The sequence below is a fragment of the Phoca vitulina genome, unplaced genomic scaffold, assembly GCF_004348235.1.
Source record: "Phoca vitulina isolate PV1807 unplaced genomic scaffold, GSC_HSeal_1.0 scaffold45, whole genome shotgun sequence".
NCBI lineage: Eukaryota > Metazoa > Chordata > Mammalia > Carnivora > Phocidae > Phoca > Phoca vitulina.
The window spans coordinates 3,430,174-3,452,792 of NW_022589748.1; the positions used below are offsets into that span (position 1 = coordinate 3,430,174).

Below are 22,619 nucleotides of genomic sequence, written 5' to 3' on the forward strand. Positions count from 1 at the left end.
TATGTACACTGATATTTTTTTATAATTTAAGAAAATGGGGAAAAAATAGTACCTTGTGGGGGAGGAACGATCATACAAAGTAATAGAAAATTCACTGGGGAATTCTAAAGCAACACGCATACACGGTTGTACAGAAAAGGCCGGTCAGTGGGCAGGCGTCACACCACTGTCCCCGGCAGGTGACTCCTGCCGGTCCTCTCTGAAGTCCTTACTGTCCCAGGCTGTTCTCCATCCCTTACCCCATGGAACTGTCCTCCAGGCTTCTAGAAGCACTGAGATCAGCTTCATCGGTCTACTATCCCCATCACCTGTTCTACTTGTCAGACGCTGGGGACGCTCAGAGACGGGACGCTGGCTTTCCTTGTGGCCGGGCGACGCCAGCTTAGCGCCGACCAAACCGTACAACGTTTTTATTAACTAAGATGCCACACGTGCCCAGATCGGGTGCCAAGCCCTGAGGTTCTCTGGGGCCCTGTCACCCTGCCACCATGTCCGTGAGGCTGAAGCTGACTGCAGACACGCGTGGGAGCGGCGTGAAGACCACGGTCGTGTCAGGGGAAGGCGTGTCCCCATGCCGGTCGAGGGCGGCCTTTTTTCCAAATCAGAAGGCGCTGACTCCTGTCTCTCCTGGACGAGGACTCTCAGGACCCCTGTCACCCCGAGCAACGAGTTCTCCCCCCTAACTGGCCACCGGGGCCATTGTCTTCTGGCACAGCCTGGCCAGGAGCCCTGCCATCTGCAGGAGGGAGTTCACGCCTTCTGCTATCTTCATATGCGTGTATCCGATTTCCTGAAAAGCAAAGCACATGTCAAGCTGGTTAATAAGTGAGGGAGGGGGGCGCCGGGGTGGCTCAGTCGGTTAAGGTCTGTCTTCGGCTCAGGTCACGATCCCAGGGTCCTGGGATCGAGCCCCGCATCGGGCTCCCTGCTCAGGGGAAGCCTGCTTCTCCCTCTCCCACTCCCCCTGCTTGTCTTCCCTCTCTCGCTGTGTGTCTCTCTGTCAAATAAATAAATAAAATCTTTAAAAAAAGAATAAGTGAGGGAGGACTTTATGTTTTTTAACTTAAACTAGCAGTTTACTTAAAATGGACGCAATGAACTCAAACTTCAGCTGGAAAAGGAACTCTAAGTTGTCATGAGTTGTGTTTAGAGTTCAGTTTATTTGGCTATTTCCCTGTAAGGTACTGTTAAGAAAATAACAACAAAAAAAAAGAACAAAAAGCCAGGCTTGGAGAAAATATTAAAATACTTATAAAACACATGTCTGATAAAGGACCTGAAGCCAGGGTATATAAGTAAGTCTCAAAACTCAGTAAGAAGAAAATGACCCAATTAAGAAATCGGTAGATTTGAACAGATGCTTCGTTAAAGATAACGGATGGCAAATCGGCACATGCGAAAGTGCCCGACGCCATCAGCTGTTGGGAAATGCACGTTAAAGCCAGGAGAAGATGCTATGACACACCTATTAGAATGGCTTTAACAGAATCAACTGAGGGGACGCCCGGGGTGGCTCTGTATGTTGAGCGTCCACCTCTTGGTTTCCGCTCAGGTCGTGGTCCCAGGGTTGTGAGATCGAGCCCCGCATCAGGCTCTGCGCTGGGCATGGAGCCTGCTTGAGATGCCCTCTCCCTCTGCCCTGCCCCTCCCCCCGACTCTCTCTCTAATAAAATCTAAAAAAAAAAAAAAGAATCAACCGAACATTGCAAGTGCTGGCTAGGCTTGGGGGGCATCTGGAATGCTCACACACTGCTGGGAGAAATGCACAATCTACAGCCGCTTCAGAAATCGGTTTGGCAGTTTCTTATAAAGTTAAACATACCCTGACCATTAGAACAAGCCATCCTACCTCCTGGGAAGTTGCCCGAGAAAAATAAAAACTTACGTTCACGTTCACACCGATTCGCATGCGCAAATGTTTATAGTGGCCTCACTAATCGTCACCAAAACCGAGACCCTCCCCCCCGGCGTCCTTCAGGTGGTGAACACACAAACCGTGGTTCGCTGCTCAGCAAAGAAGAGGAACGACCCACCAACAGATGCGACGGCACGAACAAAGCCCAAGTGCATTAAGCTAGGCGGACTCAAAAGGCTACCTTCTCCTTGATTCCGCTGTCATGCCCACAGGACAACCTTCCGGAAAATTGTGTCCCCCCAAAGAGAAAACAAAGCGGTGGTTTCTGGCTGCTGGGGGAGGAGCTGACCGACTACCAAGGGGCACATGCATTTAGGGGGCGGGGGAATTACGGAGCTGTTCCGACCTTGACAGGACTGAACACCAGTCAGCAGAAGGCATTTTACTCTCTGTAGATTATACCTCAATTAACCTGAACTTAAGGGTAAACAAACAAACAAATCTTGAGTGAAGAGAGCCGCCCTGAGGAACTCCAGGCCGCTGACTGGCAGAGCTGAGACCAACTCCCAGCCCCAGGACGATCCGGCGGTGGGACACTCACTGAGCACCTTCCGGGGGCCGGGCCCGGGAGCCACACGAAGAGACCGTGGCGTGGCCCACGCTCCCCAGGAGAGACATTGTTATACCCTCACTGACCTTGATAAACTCCAGTTTCAAGTACTCTGCCATTTGGAAGGTTTTACACACTCGAAAAATGTTGCCAATGATGTCTTCCGGCGAATAGCCGAGATGCCACAGATGAGCGAGAATCTAGACAGAGGAAGATACACTGGGTGACAAGGGTCCGGGGGGGTGGGGGGGTGGAGCAGGGACGAGGCTGAAGCCACACCAGTCTTGGGTCTGTCACACAGCAGGGAGCAGACAGATCACCCTTGGCGACCCAGCCATCCAGCCTGCCTGGGGGTCACTGGAGTTTCCCACCAGGGAGAGATTACATCACAAATGTTTTATTTTTTTATTTATTCTTTTTTTTTTTTTAATTTTTTTTTACTACAGCAGGCCCCATGCCCAATGTGGTGCTTGAACTCAGGATCCTGAGATTAAGAGTCACATGCGCTACGGGCTGATGAGCCAGCCAAGTGCCCCAACATCGCAAATGTTTTAAAATGTACTGCGTGGTAAGGGGCACCCGGGGGGGCGCAGTCAGTTAAGCGCCAGACTCTGGGTTTCGGCTCAGATCATGATCGCAGGGTTCTGAGATCAAGCCCCGTGTCAGGCTCTGAGCTCAGCGCAGAGTCTGCTTGTCCCTCTCCCTCTGCTCTTCCCCCTGCCCGCTCGCGCCCTCTTTCTCTCTCTCTCTCTCATAAATAAAAACAAAATCTTTAAAATGTTTTGCATGGTCTCCTATGACACCCATGTAGTGTCTTTATCCAAGGCTCCTAAAAAAACTATTAATCATCCCAGTGAGCACCCAAGGGGAAGAGGCCCCCCTGCAGGCCTAGCCTCCACCAGATCTCCACCGAGCAGAGTCCTCTCAGCCTCCTGCCGGGTCTCAAGCACAGGCCCCAGTTCCAATCCCACCCAGCCCACTCAGACAGCGGGGTCTGGGGCCAGTTGTTTTGCCTTTGCTATAGCATCTCGCGGCGGATGCAGGGGGCACGGAAGCTCTGTGTCCCTAAATCTGAAGGCTACCTTTGGGCCCTGTGTCTGGGTCTCTGCCTTGGTCTCCCCGCCTTGCCCTTTGGTTTCGAGTTACATCTGGCCCTGCCCTAAACCCAGCCCACTTCTGGCCTAGTTTGGTGGGAGCAGGGGGAGGGAAACTGGCTGGGACCAGGCCAGTGGCCTTAAATCATACCATTGCCACCCTTGTGGACCTGAGGGTCACCTGAACTGTGATGATGCCCCCTGGAATGCGCACATGGGACCAGGCTCCATAACGAGGCTGGAAGCCCTGTGTCCTGCTTCTCCCAGATGACCAGGGACCACTGGGTCCCTGAACGCCATTGCCATGTTCCTCAGGGGGACGGAGGGCAAAGTGTCCCTTGGCGGACACAGATGGCATCACGGAAACGTAAGGAGTTGGCCTGGTCTTTCCTCAGCTCTTGGGTGGACAAAGTTCCCCTGTGGAGGATATAATTATAGGACAAGGACATGACTCTGAATTGCAGGTTGAGTGCTTGTCAGCAGTGTGATTCAGACCAAGGAATCCAGTCTCCCGGAATCCGTTCCTTCCTCTGGTGTGCACCTAGCTCCTGGCCTCATTCCAAGCAAGAATCGAGGGGAGCCGTGCCTGTGAGCGAAGTCCCCAGCACACAGACAGGCCCCCTCTGCACTGCCGAAGAAGCACAGTCTCCCCCCGAGTCAGGGAGGAGGAGGGACGCAAACCTTGTAGGCGTCATCGATGTTCGCGTTCACGCAGTGCTGGATCATCTCCTTCACCAGCAAGGGGTGAGGCTCGTCGCAGACCTGAGCAAACCGGAAAGAGAGGCCTGTCAGCAGCTGAGGGGGCCCACCTGAGGAGGAGCCCCGACACACCAGCGGAACCAACCGCTCAGCGGGCTTTTCCCATCGAACTCCCCGGCAAACAGAACCAGGTTTGGGAACGCCCCCCTCACTACCAAACGCGTCACCAGAGTGTGGCGTCAACCTTCCTCACTGGGGAGGAAGTTCGGACACCGCGGTTACAGATTGCCCAAGCACGAGCGGAGTGAACAAGGGCCCACGGGAATCTCTTGTCTTCTGAAAAGCTGTTAGCCCCACACTTGGAGGACCGCTTGCTCAGAACCACTCACAATCCACTTACGAACTCGACCAGCCTCCCACCTGGAATAGAAACTGGCTTTCCAGGGACAGACTCCCCCCGACCCCAGCATGTCAGCGTGAAGAGGAACAGGTGTCCCCGAGCCTGGGGCTGCCCCCCCGGCCCCTCCCTCCACTGGCCTGGAGTCCGCACTCCATCCTCCACCCCGGGACCCACATTTAAAACTTCGACTTCTTCTTTTTTTTAAGTAGTGTCCATGCCCGACGCTGGGCTCGAACTCACAACCCTATCAAGACCTGAGATCAAGAGTCGGCACTCTACTGAGCCACCCAGGTGCCCCCAACCACGTTTACAACTTCTGAAGGAGCCTTCTGCTCTTTCCCACAGCCCCAAGTGCCCTAGAACTTCTCTTCCCAGCTCAGTTAACTTCCCCCAGAAATCCTGCTTTCCAGAGCCCTGGAAGGTCTGCTCCAGGATGGCTCAGAGCCTGAACTATCCAGAGGAAACTAAGCAAGTTCCTGGAGTATCCCTGAAAACACAGTCACCACCAGGGCCGAAACAGGCTTTCCACACAGCTTTCTTTACCCAAACAAACCTGCTAAGAAACAGCTATGGTCTGAACGCATGGACAGCCCTATCCAGTTTTTACCCCCAAATAAGGGGGAAACTAACTGGCCTCCAAAAGAGCCAAGTTGTTAGGATGGGGCAGCCCCTTTTCAAAAGCGTTCCCAGGAGAAAAAGCCTTGGCCAATGTGGGAGAGTGGGAAACTTCGTCCTTCAGCTTGGTGGGTGTGGGAGGCAGGGAGCAGGGGCTCAGCGTCCCCTCCTGCCTCCCAGCAGTGGGACCATCCCGGGGAGGGGGCAGCGGGGAGCCTGCGTCCTCTGCCACCAGATCGGAGAGCCCTGGGGTGCGGCGCGGCGTGAGGCCCTTTGGGGCGCGCGAGCACTTCCACTTCCCCACGCGCGGGGGCGCTCCCGAGACCCTCCCAATTCTGCGCGGGGCGCAGGGGCCCCGGCGGCTCCTGTACCTTGAACACGTTCTCGCTGTTAATAAAGCCGAACCCCGAGAAAGTCGACTGCACGTTGTTCAGCGCCTGTGGAGAATCAAGTGCGCGTTGGGGGCGATTTTCAGTCCTGAGCACCCCACCCCCACCCCCCGAGTCCAAGCGGAGCCCCCTCCTCCCGGGTCTGTCCTCGGCCAGCCCAAGGCCCCAGTGAGCGGGGTCCACGGTCTCTGCGCAGCCTCCCCCCCCAGAACGAGGCGCACGCGGCCCAGGAGGTGGGCGCCGAGGGGCCCCGACGGCACGCACCTGCCGCATGTCCCCCTGCGCCGTGAAGATGACAGCTTCCAGGCCGTCGTCGGTGTAGGGCACCTTCTCTTGCTCCAGCACCGTCAGCAGCCGGGCGAGGACCTGGGCGTCGCTCAGCTTCGTGTAGCGGAGGACTGCGCAGCGGGACTGAATGGGCTCTGACGGGGACAGAAGGGTGAGGCGCCGCGCAGAGGCCGGCGCATCCCCGACAGCCCCTCGTGCTAGGAAGCCGCTGCGCGGGACACGCACCGGCCATGATGGCACCGACAGCTCCCTCCCCAGCAGGTGCCCTCCGCTAGCTCAAAGCCTCAACCAGTAAGCCTGCCCAGCACTGCCCCGATGGCCTTGGCTAGCCTCAGCTTCCAGAAGGGGAAAAGACCCTCCAGGATCGAGACACCCACGTGCCACAGCCCGCAGGTGAGTCGGTGCTGGGCTCCCGGTCACCGTGTGTGCTGGGTGTCCCCACCCGGCCGGTCCAGGGTGAGCAGGGACGTGTGCGGGGTTTCTCTGAGGCTCCACAGGACATTCTGACCACAGCCTGGGCGGAGAGCCACTAGAGAGACGGATGCAGAATTCTGGAAGCTGCCCCTGACCCTCCTTTTAGACTGTGACAACAGCTTCTTCTGGATCTCCAAGCCCCCATCTGCTCTGTGTTCCATCCTCTGTGCTCACACGCACTTTCAAGGAATGCACTCCTCTAAGTTTATGTGCATTAAAGAAACCGGGGAGTCCTAAGAGTTAGTCCATTTCAACTTATCTGAAATCAGGAATCTCCACCAAGACCCTTAATTACGTATTTGGCTTATCAGCACAAGATAAGATAAAAGCAATTAATGTTCCAGCTACACTAGATGTTTCCTTTAGCAGATTTTCTTCTTGTGCAGAACACCGGAAGCTAAGTTCGCAGAGTTTATTATTATTATTATTATTATTATTATTTAAAGATTTATCTATTTGACAGAGAGAGAGCTAGCGAGAGCAGAAACACAAGCAGGGGGAGTGGGAGAGGGAGAAGTAGGCTTCCCGCTGAGCAGGCAGCCCGATGCGGGGCTCGATCCCAGGACCCTGGGGTCATGACCTGAGCCAAAGGCAGACGCTTAACGACTGAGCCACCCAGGCGCCCCAGAAATAAATTTCTTTAGTGATTCCATTTACATATCTGTTGTTGCTCTTTAGAAATTAAAAAAAAAAGTCAGGGTACTATATGGATCAGAAAAATTGACAAGGGAGGGCCGGCCCTTTTTCTGCCCACAGCTGCTGTGTCAAATCACTAAAGGACCTCGTGGATGCACAGCCCTATGCGAAATGCATCTGGGGAGGGGGTCTCTAAGTAGGATGCCACTCCTGCCCTCAAAGAAGTGTTACCACACTGGTGCCATCTTGAAGGTCAAGAATGTTCTCATTCAACACCATATGTTCCCCACCAGGACCGTACAGAACAAGAGTAAATGTTTGCTGAGTGATAGCTGAACAGATTAATGAAGAAATGAGCATCTGGTGCAGGTGGAAGGACACGAAGGGTTCCTGGTGCCACGGCCAGCCCGCCGAGGCTGGGAACTGGGACCACGCGGCGCAGTGTGGCTGGCCACACGCCGGTCTGCAGCTGCGACTGTGGCTTGGGTGCGGAAGGGCGAGTCCCAGGGCTGAGCTCACACAGGCTGGGGGTTAGCAGTGTGGGTGTGATGCAAGAGAGGGGTGAGGAACAGTGAGAAGGAAACAAAGTGGGAGGGCGCTTGGGTGGCTCAGTCGATTGGGCGTCTGCCTTCGGCTCAGGTCATGATCCCGGGGTCCCGGGATCGAGTCCCGCATCGGGCTCCCTGCGCCACGGGAAGCCTGCTTCTCCCTCTGCCTCTCTCTCTCTCTGCCTCTCATGAATAAATAAAAAAAAATAAAAATCTTTAAAAAGAAAGAAAAAAGAAATCATTCTCCAATCTCATTAAAAAAAAAAAGAAACAAAGCGGGACTGGGTCTGCCGTGGGTATCGAAAAGGGAAGAAAGTGCAAACCAGCAGGAAGCTGAGACAGGAGGGGGGCAAAGGAGTGAGGAAGCAGACAAGACTTCAGGGGACGGAGGGACAGGTGCCGGGTCCAAGTGGACTGACGGGTGAGCCTGCAACAGGGGAGGCAGTCCCTGGTGACGACAAAGCCCCGTGTACAGACGGAGTGTGTGCCAAATGCCCAGCGCGCACACAAAGTGCAAGGCCGTGACCATGACACTGTACAAAGGACATCGAAATGTCACATGTGCCCGCGACGGAGCAAGAGTCCGACAGAATCGGGGTTCCAGTCCCAGCTCTTCCATGTGCTGTGTGACCCTGGGCAAACTACTCAACCTCTCTGGGCTCCAGTTTTCTCCTCTCTAATGTGGAGCTAAGAATACCTTCACGTAGAATTATATAAGATTGAAAGAAAAAGTAGATTCTGTAGTGCTCAGCCCGTGGTAGGCAATCAAAAAGCCCCTACTCTTCTGTGGCTAAAGAGCCAATGTGAGCACCACGGGTGGACCCCAAGCCACCTAGAGCTGACTCTCACCTATGATTTTATCTGAAGCATTACAAGCAAGAGCAAAGCGAGTCGTTTTGGAGTAGATTTCCATGGTTCTCCTCAAGGCCTGCTGGGCTCCATCAGTCATGCTGAGAAAAGAAAAACACATGGGGGCAGTTTGCAACTGGAACCCAGGGCCCCCTGGACACAAATCCCTCCCCCAGAGAGCCTGGGCACCCTCGAGTCCAGGTCATGGTCCTGGGGCCCCGGGACCGAGCCCTGCATCTGTGGGGTTCTCTGCTCAGCGGGGAGTCTGCTTCTCCCTCGCCCTCCACCCCTCCCCCCACTCGTGCTCCTTCCCTCCCTCCCTCTCTCTCTAATAAATAAAATATTTTTTTAAAGAAATGGCTAAAATGGTAAATTTTTTTTTTTTTTTTAAAGATTTTATTTATTTATTTGACAGAGAGAGACACAGCGAGAGAGGGAACACAAGCAGGGGGAGTGGGAGAGGGAGAAGCAGGCTTCCCGCAGAGCAGGGAGCCCGACGTGGGGCTCGATCCCAGGACCCTGGGATCACGACCTGAGCCGAAGGCAGACGCCTAACGACTGAGCCACCCAGGCGTCCCTAAAATGGTAAATTTTATGTCGTGTGTATTTCACCACAATAAAGAGATATCATTTAAGTCATCCACAGGAAGCTGGAACGAACCCATTAACCGACACTGTCTTCTACAAATGTTTGTAAGTTACTTAATAAAGATAAGGTGTAAGACTCAGGTGCCTGTTAAATTGCTTTTGGAAGATGTGATAAGCTGGTCTGGCACAAAAGTGCAGAGGGGAGAGAGCTTTTGCTTTAACAAAGCCTGACAAGAGACTGAGAAATCGAGGTCAGTGTGTGCTTGGCAAAGTGCTCTACCTGTCTGCTTCATCCAGGATGATGATCTTGTGCCGCCCTTTGGGAAGCGTGACCTTCTGCTGGGCAAACATTTTGATTTTGTTCCTCACCACATCGATGCCCCTGAAACGACAAGGTGTCACTGTACTGTCACCTTCCCAGACACATCCACGTACCTTCGGGGGGCTTCTAACCCCCGGAACACCACCACACACACAATTTTAGTTTTTAGGTTTTCGGGGCAATTCTAACTATGTATAAGGATTGACGTTGCATTACTTTTATTCCTTCGTGGAGGTCCTCCCCCCCCCAAAAAAAGATAAAATGTACTTATTCCTCCTGACAGCATGAGAGTCATTTTATCTAGCAATTACCCTGCGAGTTCACTGGACCCTTGGATAATCTGAAATACATCACGAGGTCTGAGTGACCTTATTCTTCCTGTGTCTTGAAACGAAATGGCAATGTCATCATCCTAGTGACCATTTCCTTGTTCCTTCTCAATTATTCCCAACTATGCTAAAAAAAAACACAAAACGTTAAAGTCCTAAGAAAATGCAAGACTCGTCTCACTTGCCTCTGATGGTGTGAAGGGAGGGAAAACTGTCCCTACTGCCCCGTCCGACAATGTTTTGTGTCGCTAGGAGCCCTGCATTCTCTCTCTAGAAGATATAAGTTCAAATACACCACCTTTGTTGTTTTTTAAAGCATTCATCGATCGCAGCTGAAAATTCAAAACTTTTTCATTTTCCACTCACAAAAGATGAAAACAAATGACAGAGAACATTCCATACTATTAGACAAATCAGAAAATGACGCTAACGAGGACAGTGAGACCGACCACAGTCAGACTGTCTCAGACTACGGGGTCCTCCAATGCCAAAATCGTGGGTGAATTTTCTCAAACTTTAGCATCAAGGAGTGAACAATATATACCTAAGGACAAAAAATAAATACATTTCCATGCGGTTGGTCACTCAACAGGAAGGACTTCATTTCCCAGTATCTTCTGACCAGAACGTGGACCGCCCTGTTTTGCTAGAAGTTCATGTGACAGTATTCTCTCGTCTGTTAAGATGCTTGCTGGCCCATCAACATTTACAGGGGAGTTGGAAGTGATCAAAAGCTGAAGGCAGGGGCGCCTGGGTGGCTCAGTCGTTAAGTGTCTGCCTTCAGCCCAGGTCATGAGTTCAGGGTCCTGGGATCGAGCCCCGCATCGGGATCCCTGCTCCACAGGAAGCCTACTTCTCCCTCTCCCACTCCCCCTGCTTGTGTTCCCTCTCTCGCTGTGTCTCTCTCTGTCAAATAAATAAATAAAATCTTAAAAAAAAAAAAAAGTAGTGAATTTGGAGGCACCTGGGTGGCTCAGTCAGTTAAGACTCTGACTCTTGATTTTGGCTCAGGTCATGATCTCAGTGTGGTGAGATCGAGCCCCGCATCAGGCTCCACACTGGGCATGGAGCCTGCTTAAGATTCTCTCCCTCCTCCCTCTGCCCCTCCTCTCGCCTCGAGCGGGTTCTCTCTCCCTCTTTAAAAAAAAAAAAAAAAAAGCACCTGGGTGCTTTGGGGGCCCCTGGGTGGCTCAGCTGGTTGAGCATCTGACTCTTGATTTTGGCTCAGGTCATGATCTTGGGGTCATGAGATCGAGCCACTCAGTGGGCTCCATGCTCAGTGTGGAGTCGGTTTATCCCTCTCGCTCTGCTGCCCCCCACCCGCCATCTCGTGTGTACGCTCACGCACACTCTCTATCTCAAATAAATAAATAGTTTGATGAGTCAAGGGTGAGTATAACAAGAAGTAACAATAAGCTAGAACCTATTTGTATTTGACGTCTGGAATCAGCGTTTACAAAATGGGTCGCTCCCAGGCTCGTCCATGACAGCGGATGGGCAGGGAGTTGCCTACGAAGGGCGTTGTCTGTTTCAGGTCTGTGTGGCTCTTCGAAACCAGGAAAACAGTAAGGCGCCGAGACCCACATCCTTAAGGGATCACCGAAGGCAGACTCTGCAGACATTTTATTCAACGGTTCCTCATTTCCTAGTCCTCTGCTGGTTTTATCTGAAGAGGGAACAGCACCTCCTGCCCATCAGGATGCCCACCACTGCCAGCAAACACAGAAAACAAGTGCTGGTGCGGATGTGGGGAAATCACGCACTGTTGGTGAGCCCGTCAAGTGGCACAGCCGCCGGGGAAGACAGCGCTTCCTCAGAAAATTAAACAGAATTACCAAAAATAATCCAGCCATCCCATTCCTGAGTATGTGTCCGAGATACGTGAAGCAGGGTCTCAAAGAGCTATTTGTACAGCCCTGTTCATATGAGCATGATTCACGATTCACAGCAGCCAAAAGATGAAAGCAACGCAAGGGTCCAAAACAGATGAACAGATAAGCAAACTGTGGTGGTCTCTCCACACAGGGGGACACGATTCAGCCTTAGGAAGGAAGGGCATTCTGACACCTGCTCCAACATGAGGAACTTTGAGAGCATTATGCTGCGTGAAGTAGGCCAGTTACAAGAAGACAAATACTGGACGATTCCACTTAGGTGAGGTCCCTAGAGGAGTCAGATTCATAGAAATAGAAAGTAGGATGGTGGTTGCCGGGGCTGGGGAGAGGGGGAAACAGAAAGTTATCTTTTCGTGGATATGCAGTTTCAGTTCCGCAAATGAAATGGGAATGCGTGTGACACCGCTGAACAGTGCACTTAAAAATGCTGAAGATGGTACATCTTATGGTATGTGTATTTTACCACAATTAAAAATAATTTTTAAAATTTTCATTAAAGGGGTGCCTGGGTGGCGCAGTCAGTTGAGCGTCCAATTCTTGGTTTCGGCTTAGGTTGTGGTGTCACGGTGGTGGGATCAAGCCCCGCATCAGGCTCCACGCTCGGCGGGGAGTCTGCTTAAGATTCTCTCTCCATCTGCCCCTCTCCTGCGCACGTGTGCATATGCACTCTATCTCTGTCTTTAAAATAAATAAATCTTTAAAAAAACAAAAAAACACCTTCATTTAAAAAAAAAAAGGAAACCAGCAAGTCAGTGCTTACGCTGCCACTCCGACAGGGAAGTGACGCCCATTCTCGTTCAAGGGGAAGGATCAAAGGAAAACACAAAGCTGGCGAGACAAACCCCAAGTACAACACAGAATTGCAAAAAGGCGGTTTCTATGACAACTCAAACTTCAAACACTCGCCACCCTTCACACAGTCCAAATTCCCAGGTGTACCTGTCATTGGAGGCATTGAGCTCCAAAACAGCATCCTTGAATGCTGGGCCCAGCAGGGCGCGTGCCAAACACAGGATGCTTGTAGTCTTGCCGGTTCCAGGGGGACCCTAGGGAGGAGACGGCAAGGGCTTGAGGCCGACAGAATGAGCTTGCCCTTAGCTCCTGAGTTCCTGCTCCCCACTGTTTGCGCTCACCTCCCCTTCGAACCTCCTCTGCAACCCACAGCACACATCGAATCAACACAGCCACCCACCCAGAGGCCTCCCGACCAACTGGGGCAGAATGCTTCCCTCTGCCAAGGGGAGCAGCAAGGGCTCTGGTGACCATGGGCCTCTCTGACGAGGAAGCTCTGAGCACTTAAGCTCTTGGGAGGGAGGGAAAGTGAGGCTCCAAGACCTCCAACGGGGCCAGGACCAGGGACTTACAGCAATGATAATATTGGGCACGTTCCCTTCTCTTGCAAAGACCTGGAGGAAGAAAGGGGCATCAGAACTGGTTAATTTGCAGACCCGAGGCGCCAAGCCTCCTCCCCAGCCACACAGGCCCATGTGGTGAGGTGGCCACAGATTTCTCCATGTGGATGCCCCACGGAACTCTCCCCTTCGCATATTCCGAACCGAATTCCTCATTCCCCCTCATACCCACCCAAGGGTCCACCCATGCTTCCCCTCACTTGGGCCCTTGATGCCATCAACCCTACCCTGGCCATTAACTGGTCTCCTGGCCTCTAATCCTGCCCCATACCCATGTATTTTCCCTACTGTAACCACAACCAACTTTCTAGAACGCCCCAGCTATTAAAACATTTGCACCTGATGAAGCCCTTGGAAGACTCCTTCCTGCCCTGTGAGCCCCAACTCAAACAGGGCTCAGGAGGCCCTGCCCACCTCACCAGCTCATTTCTCACACCCCAATACACACACTCTACAGCCTTGTTACGCTGTGGGCTCCATGGACCCGCAGCATCGGCATCCCCCGGGAGCGAGGCAGAGATGCAGACTCTGGCCCCACTCCCTGGATCAGGATCTGCATTTTTAACAAGATCCCCAGGCAATTCATACACATATTAATGTCTGGAAAGCCCTACTCTGTATTCCAATCAGATGGCATAACCCTTGCGCGCCCCCCGCCCCCGCCAACAAGCTAAGCCCTCTCACCTCTGGGCCTTTGCACATGCTATTCCTGCTGCCTTCCCTCCCTCCGCTCCTGGCCCCCCAAGTCTGGCTAACTCCCACTTACTTAGCTTTGCTGTCCCTTCTTCCATCTGAGAACTAAGATACTGTGAGCACGTTAACACGACCCCCCCATGTGCTTCCACAGCACCCCGTTCTGCCTCTGTCACAGTGCTCATCACACGACCTGTTGACTTTGGCCCCTGTAAGACTAAAGCCCACACAGGCAGGGGTCGTGTCTATTTTGTTCACCGTTACATCAACAGCTCCTAACACCGCACCATATCTGGCCCGCAAATATTTGTAAAATGAACTGATTTGTAAAATAAACAAATACCTTGGTAGCTGTTAGAGTCTAAGTCCCCATTACTGCAGAGACTGCCTCCATCATGTCTCAAATAGCTGGGCTTCTAGATTCTGCCTAAAGACCTCTAGGGCTAGGATTCCAAAGCTTGCCATATGGTGCACACTTCTACTCACTCCTGGTCCTGTTGTCCTGAAGACGGCTGTGCCCTGTCACTCAGTCCCTCTAGGCGGGGGTTGGCAAACCATGGTGGAGGGGTGTTGGCGGGAAGAGGGGGGGTAATCCAGCCTGAGTCCTGTTTTTTTTTTTTTTTTTTTTAAGATTTATTTATTTGAGAGAGAGAGAATACAAGCGGGAGGGGCAGAGGGAGAGGGAGAAAATCCCAAGCAGATTTCCCATGACCCTGAGATCATGATCTGAGCCAAAACCGAGAGTCGGATGTTCAACGGACTGTGCCACCCAGGCGCCTTGGGGCCTGTTTTTATAAGCCCCCTAGCTAAGAATGATTTTTATGATTCTAAAGGATTGTTTAAAAAATTAAGAATATTGGACAAAGACATTATACAGTTTACAAAGCCTAAGGTATCTACTAGTCGGCCTTTACAGAAAAGGTTTGCCATCCCAGCTCTAGAATCATAGGTCAGAGAACCCCTCTCCAATAAGCCAGCGCCTCAAACATGTGAAGTTAACCACTACAGTTTCTAGTCTTCTCCAAACTGACTGGCTCTCAATCCCTCAATTCTTCGGAATTCATGGCTCACTCCACCCCTCACTATCTTGGCCGGCTTCCTCCAAATGCCTCCCTCGAGCTTGTCAAAACCACATAATGTGACATAGGATCATCTCTTAAAAAAAAAAAAAATCAGGGGCGCCTGGGTGGCTCAGTCGGTTAAGCGTCTGCCTTCGGCTCAGGCCATGATCCCAGGATCCTGAGATTGAGTCCCGCGTCAGGCTCCCTGCTCAGCGGAGAGCCTGCTTCTCCCCCTCCCTCTGCCTGCTGCTCCCCCTGCTTGTACTCGCTCTCTGTCACAAATAAATAAAATATTAAAAAAAAAAAAATCACTCACCTCCAGCCTGCTCACCGTGTCTTCATTCCCGACAATTTCATTCAACTTTACTGGCCTATATTTTTCAACCCTGTTTTTAAGAAAACGCATAAAGACGGTGACGTAACTATTTTCACGCTCCCAAGAGCAAGCCCTAAAGGGCAATCCCGAGAGCTCTGTCAGAAAATTATATACAGGCAATTTAAATATAGTAAATGTTGCAGGTTTTAAATTCGAAGAGGTAACCCAAGGGCCATTTGAAAAGTTAAGCGCTTAAGAACTGTACACCGAGGGCTTTAAACCGGCCACAGCCGAGATGCACCTGTTGTTGCTGGAGAGGGGCCAGAGCGGGCCATCTGGAGCGCTGTGACGCTGGGCGGCCGCACGGTCTGCCCGTCACAACAGAAGCTCAGCACACGAGGCACTGATGTCTGATCTGACAGACACGAGTGCAACCGAGCCCCCTTCTTGTCCCTTACCTGCCAGTTTCTATGACTGGTGCCAGGTGCACCGCAGGGCTGGCTAGACAGAAACCACAGGCCTGCCCTGTGATCCTATGAGGCTATGGGAAGTGTGGACAGGCTAGTGGCTTACTCAGATGAATACTTCTCTCTCTCAGAGGGAGAGAACCTTCAAGCAGACTCCCCGCTGAGCGCACAGCCCAACTCGGGGCCCGATGCCATGACCCTGACATCACGACCTGAGCCAAAACCATGAGTCAGACGCTCAATCGACTGGGCCACCCAGGCGCCCCAATACTTCTCTCTTTTTAAATGAATAAAAGCAAGCGATGCTGTGAGCAAATGACTTTCTTTAGCTGAAAACAGAAGTGGCAGCAGATTTGCAATCAGCACTTCCTCTGCCCTTTATTATACTCTCTGAGTTACCCTCAGCTTGCACGCTCTACAGGGCCTGGTTCTGCTCCAGAAGCAGCTACATGCAAAGAAGCTTGTTTGCCACATCCTACAGTAAATAGAGTTCTCCTCCAAGACCAGCAGATGGAGCATGCTTGTTGCTACTCATTTCCTGTTCATACTTAGTCCTTTCCAGGTGCCGAGCACTGTATAAGGAGTTTGAGATCTTAGGGGGAGGAAAGTGGAAGGTACAGAAAGGAGCAAGACATGGTTCTTGTTCTAAAGGCCTTCCTTATCAGCAAGCACAGAGAGCTTAGCAAATCCTCCTACAGTGCTAAACTGGTTATATAAACCAAGGGCTGTGGAATCAGCACCTAGGAATGTCAGGCGCTGAAATTTGAGCTAGACTTTGAACATGGCAAACATGCTCCTCCTCCAGGGCCTCCATAGGGGCTCCCCCTGCCTGAAAGCTTTCTCCACATTGCCACTTGGCTCACTCCCTGAGTTGCCGTCTTTGTTGAAATATCATCTCATCAAAGGCCTTCCCTGACCACCAGAGTCATTTACCCGATGCCACCTGTCATCATCAAATATACTACTTATCTCCTGGTTTGTTCTTTAGTCTTTCCCTATCAAATGGAAGCTCATGACACCAGAGTGTGTTTTGTATAATAAAATATCCTAAGCATTTAAAGTAGTGTCATACATAAAAAATGTAACGCAAGCCACATATGTAATTTTACACTTGCTGGTGGCCACATTAAAATGTAAAAAGAGGGGCGCCTGGGTGGGTCAGTCCGTTAGGCGTCTGCCTTCGGCTCAGGTCATAATCTCAGGATCCTGGGATTGAGCACCCCCCACCCTGTTCGTGCGCACATGCTTTCTCTCTCTCAAATAAATGAGTAAAAATGTTTAAAAAAAAGTAAAAAGAAAATAGGTGAAAGTTAATTTTCCTAAGAATTTATTGAACCTAATATTATCATTCTCAACATGTCATCAATATAACAATTACGAATGAGATTTTTTTTATATACTAAGTCCTGGAAATCCGGTGTATTTTGTGCACTTACAGCCCATCTCAATTGGGACCAGCCTCATTTCCAGGGCTGTCAATGGACTCAAGGGGCTAGTAGCTGGGGGACTGACCAGTGCTGCTGTGGATGTTCCAGTAAGCTGTACTGCGCTCCATTTAGGTATCTGCTCAGGAGAGGGGTGGGCTGGAGGGATGGGCATGCACGGAGGACGGAGAGTAAACCATAACCGCGCGCAGAGGGAGTGGGACCAGAGCGGATCGCCCACACCACACCTGTGCCCGCGCCAGGTGACTTTCCACGTCACCAGCTCCTCTCAGCTACCCAGGATGCGCCTTCTGCGCACAACCCCGAGTTCCGAACCTGCGTCCGACGCTTCCCGCCATCAGAGTAGCCCCAGGCACAGCGCCAGGCGCCGAGTGGGTGGTCACAGCGGGCAGCTATGATCAGAATTAGCACTGTTCTGACCATGATCCCGCTTCCAGAGTTCAGACCCGCCACTCTTGAGCCCGGGGGGGTCAACGACGCGCGTCCCTCGCCCTCTCCAAATACTAATCTACTCGATGCCACCCCGAGGCTTCCTGCTCCGCTAAGGACCCCCTAGAACGAGCTCCCGCCCTAGGGTCCCCCGGGACACGGCCCGCCAACTCGCCCACCCACACGTCCAGAGCACCCATCATTCATGGCCTGGGCCCTCACCACGGCAGCTCGTAGTGGCCGGCGCTGCCCGAGACTTTGCTGGAGGCGGGGGCAGGGTCCTGGGCCCCGCGCTCGCCGACGCCACCACCGCTCTCCCGCACCTCCATTCTCCCGCCGTCTCTTCCCGCGCCGGAGGCCCCGCCCCGCGACGCCATCACGCAGAGCCCGCCCCTAGCACCCGGGGGACGCCGGCCGTAAGCGGAAGCGGTGGGCCAGCCCCCTTTCGCGCCTGCGCAGAAGGCACCGACCTGGCCAGAGGTTGGGGGAACGCCGGTTGTCGTGGAAGGCCTGGCGTCCAGCCGGGCCAGCGAGAGGAAAGCGAGGCCCGACCGCATCGACTTCCGAGAAGGCAGGTCGCTCCAGGAAGGGACGTTGGACGGTTTTCGTCTTTGTGTGATTTGTGTGGGAAGCCCTCGCGGCGCGGCGGGTCTGGAGGGGCGGCGGCGCCCGGGCGGCTCTGGGGGCGGTTTGGAGCATCCCGCCGCCGCCCAGGTGCGGGACCGACGGCGGACTCGGACAGGGACTGGCGCCTGGGCGGTGACATCTAGGACCTGACCGTGCCCAGTTGTCCGGATCGCTCAGGTGTCCGGGTGGCAACGCCGGCTCCCGTGGGGTGGGCACCTCCTACGCCCTGGAACTTGGTGCTTGCGGTCAGGAAGTTCTCACGATGCTGTACAGTGGGGATTACTCCGGTTTGGCAGAGGAGGCTACTGTCCCTCTGGAAGATGTGACTCGGTTTCGTTCCGGAAAGATAGGTACTCCATATTGACAAGTGCTTTGAGCATTGTTTTGGGCTCGTTTTCTCCCTATTGAACTAAGCTTTCCTCGCATAGCCCAAACGTCATAATGTGAATAATAAATAAAAATAATAAACCATGACTGTCATTTACTGTGCACGAGACCTGAGGCAGATACTCATGATTATCCGCAGAAACAGCCTTGAGAATGATTGAATCATTTGTCCAATGTCATTTAGGCTGTAAGTGGTGGAGCCAGGATTCATTCCCCACCAGGCTGCCAAAGCAATTCGTATAAAATTCTGCTGTATTGCACTTACCGTATTGCATCATAATTTCGGGTTAAAAACTGGCTTTCATGTCCAAATCGAAGGTAAGAATTGGGACCCGTTAGTCTCTGTCCTTATTGCTTAGCACAAGGCCTGGGGCGCTGTAAATACTCCAGTTGAGTGTCTTTAATGAACAGTGAGGATCCATGTTTCCAGAACAGTTTGGGTCCGCTGTGAGGAACTGGGTTGCTTTCACCAGAAGACGTTTCAGAACCCCATTGGCTGTTTTCCTTCCATCACCAGTTAAATTCTCTATATATTTTAGGTTGAAGACCTCGTCTTCCAGGTGATTGATTGATTAGTCATTCAGGTAAACATGGGCTCCAAAATCTATATCGCAAGTGATTGTGTTCAGTTTTTTTTATCCTTACCTTTCAGTTTTCTTTCCCCAGTTACAGATATTTACTGGGGAAGACGGTATTGCTGTTATATTCATTTTTCTTGTGTAAGGACTGTGCGTCATCTTCCCAACCTGAGTGGTCAGCTCCTTGAGAACGAGGTGCCTGCCGCCTAATGCCTGGTTCCTTCCCTTGCACACTTTAGACGCAGAGTTCGTGTCTGCTAAGTGCTCATCCCAGTTCTGCAGCCAGGCTAGTGAGCTCGAAGCAGTGGGCACAATTTATAATTGTCTTCTGTGAACTGGACGGGAACACGTGATTTCTCATTCTGTTTAACTTACTGCCAGTTGAGCAGGAACCACAAATGACTCAAATTCTGAAGCAGTTTGTCCTCCTGGTGGTAGTTCCTAAAGTCTCCAGGTTCAGAAGTTACTCAGTGGTTTTCTTTTCCCCTTTTGTATGATTTGGGGGCGGGGGGATGCTTGAAGTTGACTCTCCTTCCATTTTCCTTTGAACTAAAAGAGCTGTCTTGCATGTTTCGAAAATCACTGTTCACAGATCCTTTATTTCTCTGGAGGAGAAGATGCAAATTTTCTTGAAACATAAACTCTTCTGGAAATGTCTTTTTCTTGGTTTTCCCTTGGAATGTTTTCCATGTGGCAATATTAATATTTTCCTTATAGTCAGCTATCACATACACGCACCCCCTTCCACCACATACACAGCTTAAAAACAAAATATTTTCAATAAATACAGAAAACAGTATATAATTCTTAACCCTTTTGTGGTTCTTTTCCCAAAATCCCATTCTACAGGAGGCTTGTTGGTGCACCCAGGACTCTGTGTTCACTGATGCACTTGGAATGCCAGGAGAATCAGAGAAGGAGGTGACCTTTGGGGCAGAACTGCATAACAGGGCTTGTCTGTTTTTTGTTTTTTTTTTTTTAATAACAGGGCTTTTTTATATTGAGCCTTCTGTGCCTTGTTTGAGTTGGTCCCAGAGAGAGCTCAGAGCTTAAAAACTCCAGCCATTCCTATAGAGCCACACAACAGCCACATTGGGGGACCCTCAGATATGTTGGGGAAACCACAGGTCAAGGAACAAACCAAAGGAAAGGTCAAGGACAACCCAAAGTGAATTCCTCCTCTTCTCTCCTAACAAATCTGCGAAATCCTAGGAAATGGAATCTGCACCTAGGCTAAGCCCCCTGACTCTCACCTCACGAGGGCAATTAGTTATGCAAAAGAGGAAGGACATGGAAAGGAGAGAAAACAGAAGACAAAATCCTTGGGATGCCTGGGTGGCTCAGTCATTAAGCATATGCCTTTGGCTCGGGTCATGATCCCAGGGTCATGGGATTGAGCCCCGTGTCGAGTTCCCTGCTCAGCTGGGAGCCTTTTTCTCCCTCTGTCTGCTGCTCCCCCTGCTTGTGCTCTCTCTCTCACTATCATATAAATAAATAAATACATACATACATACATACATACATAAAAAAAAGATAAAATCAATCTTAAAAAAAAATCCTTGGGGCACCTGGGTAGCTAACTCAGTTAAGCCTCTGACTCTTGATTTCAGCTCAGGTCATGATCTCAGGGTCGTGAGATTGATGTCTGTGTCGGGCTCCGTGCTGACCATCAAATCTGCTTGAGATTCCCTCCGCCCCTCTCCCTGCTCTCTCCCTCTCTTAAAAAAAAAAAAAAAGTCTTTTACCAAAAGCCAGAGCATTCCCATCAAATTATCAGATGGGACAGGCAACAAATCTTGGTTAGAATGACACCTTGACTTTGACCACTAGAGTGCAGCCCATTTCTCAAGTCACAGTGCAGGTTGTAGAGTTGAAAATGGGGTGGCGTCTGAAGACCAGGAGTACCAGAGACACCTGCTTTTCACCCACTGGTAGCCTCCACTGGCCAGGAATAGCAAACCTACTTGCTGCTGTTTGCCCTGCTTACACTGAAGTTTTAAAAATTCATGTGTTGTTTTCCAGTGGGTTTCTGGATGAATTATAGCTGTTTTTTGTTTTTTTTTAAGTGGTGATACTACCACTGAAATAATTGTTTGCTCTCAGATGCTACCATGTTCCATCACCCTTAGAATTTTTCTAACATTCTCATTAACATTTTCAATATTAAAAGGCTTATTATGTAGTGAAAAAGCATGTATCCGAAAACATACCTACAGTATAAGGGTTTGTTATTTGGGTAACATTTGTCCTCAGGAATTGCTCTGATTACATTTGCGGAATTTGGAATCTGGTAGAAATCATAGAGCCCGACTGTGGGTTTCCATCTTTAACAAATATTGACTGAGGGCGCCTGGGTGGCTCAGTTGGTTAAGCAACTGCCTTCGGCTCAGGTCATGATCCTGGAGTCCCGGGATCGAGTCCCGCATCGGGCTCCCTGCTCAGCGGGGAGTCTGCTTCTCCCTCTGATCCTGCCCCTCTCATGCTCTCTGTCTCCCATTCTCTCTCTCAGATAAATAAATAAAATCTTTAAAAAAAAAAACAAATATTGACTGAGTGCCTGCAACCACCGTGATGGGCACGGGATGCGTGGACAGGGCAAGCTTCCACCCTCGAGGAGCTTAAATTGTAGGGAGGGAAACAGACACCAAGCAGCCAATCATATATTTAATTATAACCATGGTTAAGTGTTAGAATGAATGACTGTTAGTATAGCATCGATAAGGTACCATCCCACCTGAGAGGTCAGGAAGGCCTTTGCTGGGGAGGGAGCATTTGACCTGAGATCTGAACCTGAATCTGAGAGCTGGGTGCCCATTGGCTTTGCCTGGAAGGTGCCCCCCCAATGCCCTCCCTGTCTTCCATTGCTCTCTCTCCCTCAAGAACCTGTTTATTTCTGTATTGTCCTTACTCACAACTGTCTGGATTTATTGCCTTGCTTATTGTTTGTTTCCCCCCAGCATAGCAGCTCTTTGAGAACAGGAGCTCCCCCGGGCGCCTGGGTGGCTCAGTTGGTTAAGCGACTGCCTTCGGCTCAGGTCATGATCCCGGAGTCCCGGGATCGAGTCCCACATCGGGCTCCCTGCTCGGCGGGGAGTCTGCTTCTCCCTCTAACCCTACCCCCTCTTGCGCTCTCTCTCTTGCTCTCTCTCTCTCTCAAATAAATAAATAAAATCTTTAAAAGAGAAAAAAAAAAAAAAGAACAGGAGCTCCCTCCGTCCTGGTCACGCCTGCATCCCTGTGGCCTGACAAGGCCTGACAGACATGACGAGCACACAGTGGCTGGAGGATCCAGGGTGAGTGCGAGTCAGGGTTGGAAAGGAAGGAGGCCTGTGGGGGCCAGACTGTGCAGGATATAGGTAAAAGCAACAAGGCCCAGTTTTTGTTTTGTTTAAAGATTTATTTATTTTAGAGAAGGAGAATGCGAGCAGGGGGAAGGGCAGAGGGAGAGAGAGAGAGATGCCTCAAGCGGACTCCCTGCTGAGCACGGAGCCCGACACGGACCTCGATTCCAGGACCCTGAGATCAACACCTGAGCCGAAACCAAGAGTCGAGTGCTCAACCAACTGAGCCACGCAAGCACCCCAACAAGGCCTAGTTTATGTTTCAGGTCTCT

At 51.3% G+C, this 22,619-nt stretch overlaps 1 protein-coding gene across 1 annotated transcript; it reads right to left on the minus strand.

Annotated features, from left to right (window-relative positions):
- Positions 1–85: 85 nt before the first annotated feature.
- Positions 86–17,770, minus strand: RFC2 (replication factor C subunit 2). The gene is made up of 11 exons (XM_032431137.1): positions 17,637–17,770; positions 15,074–15,143; positions 12,956–12,997; positions 12,531–12,637; positions 9,326–9,427; positions 8,458–8,558; positions 5,927–6,084; positions 5,645–5,710; positions 4,241–4,321; positions 2,552–2,665; positions 86–790 (listed from the first exon to the last, which is right to left on the minus strand). Exons 1-11 carry the CDS (start codon positions 17,741–17,743, stop codon positions 680–682), a joined length of 1,059 nt encoding a protein of 352 aa, XP_032287028.1. The 5' UTR covers positions 17,744–17,770; the 3' UTR covers positions 86–679.
- Positions 17,771–22,619: the final 4,849 nt, after the last annotated feature.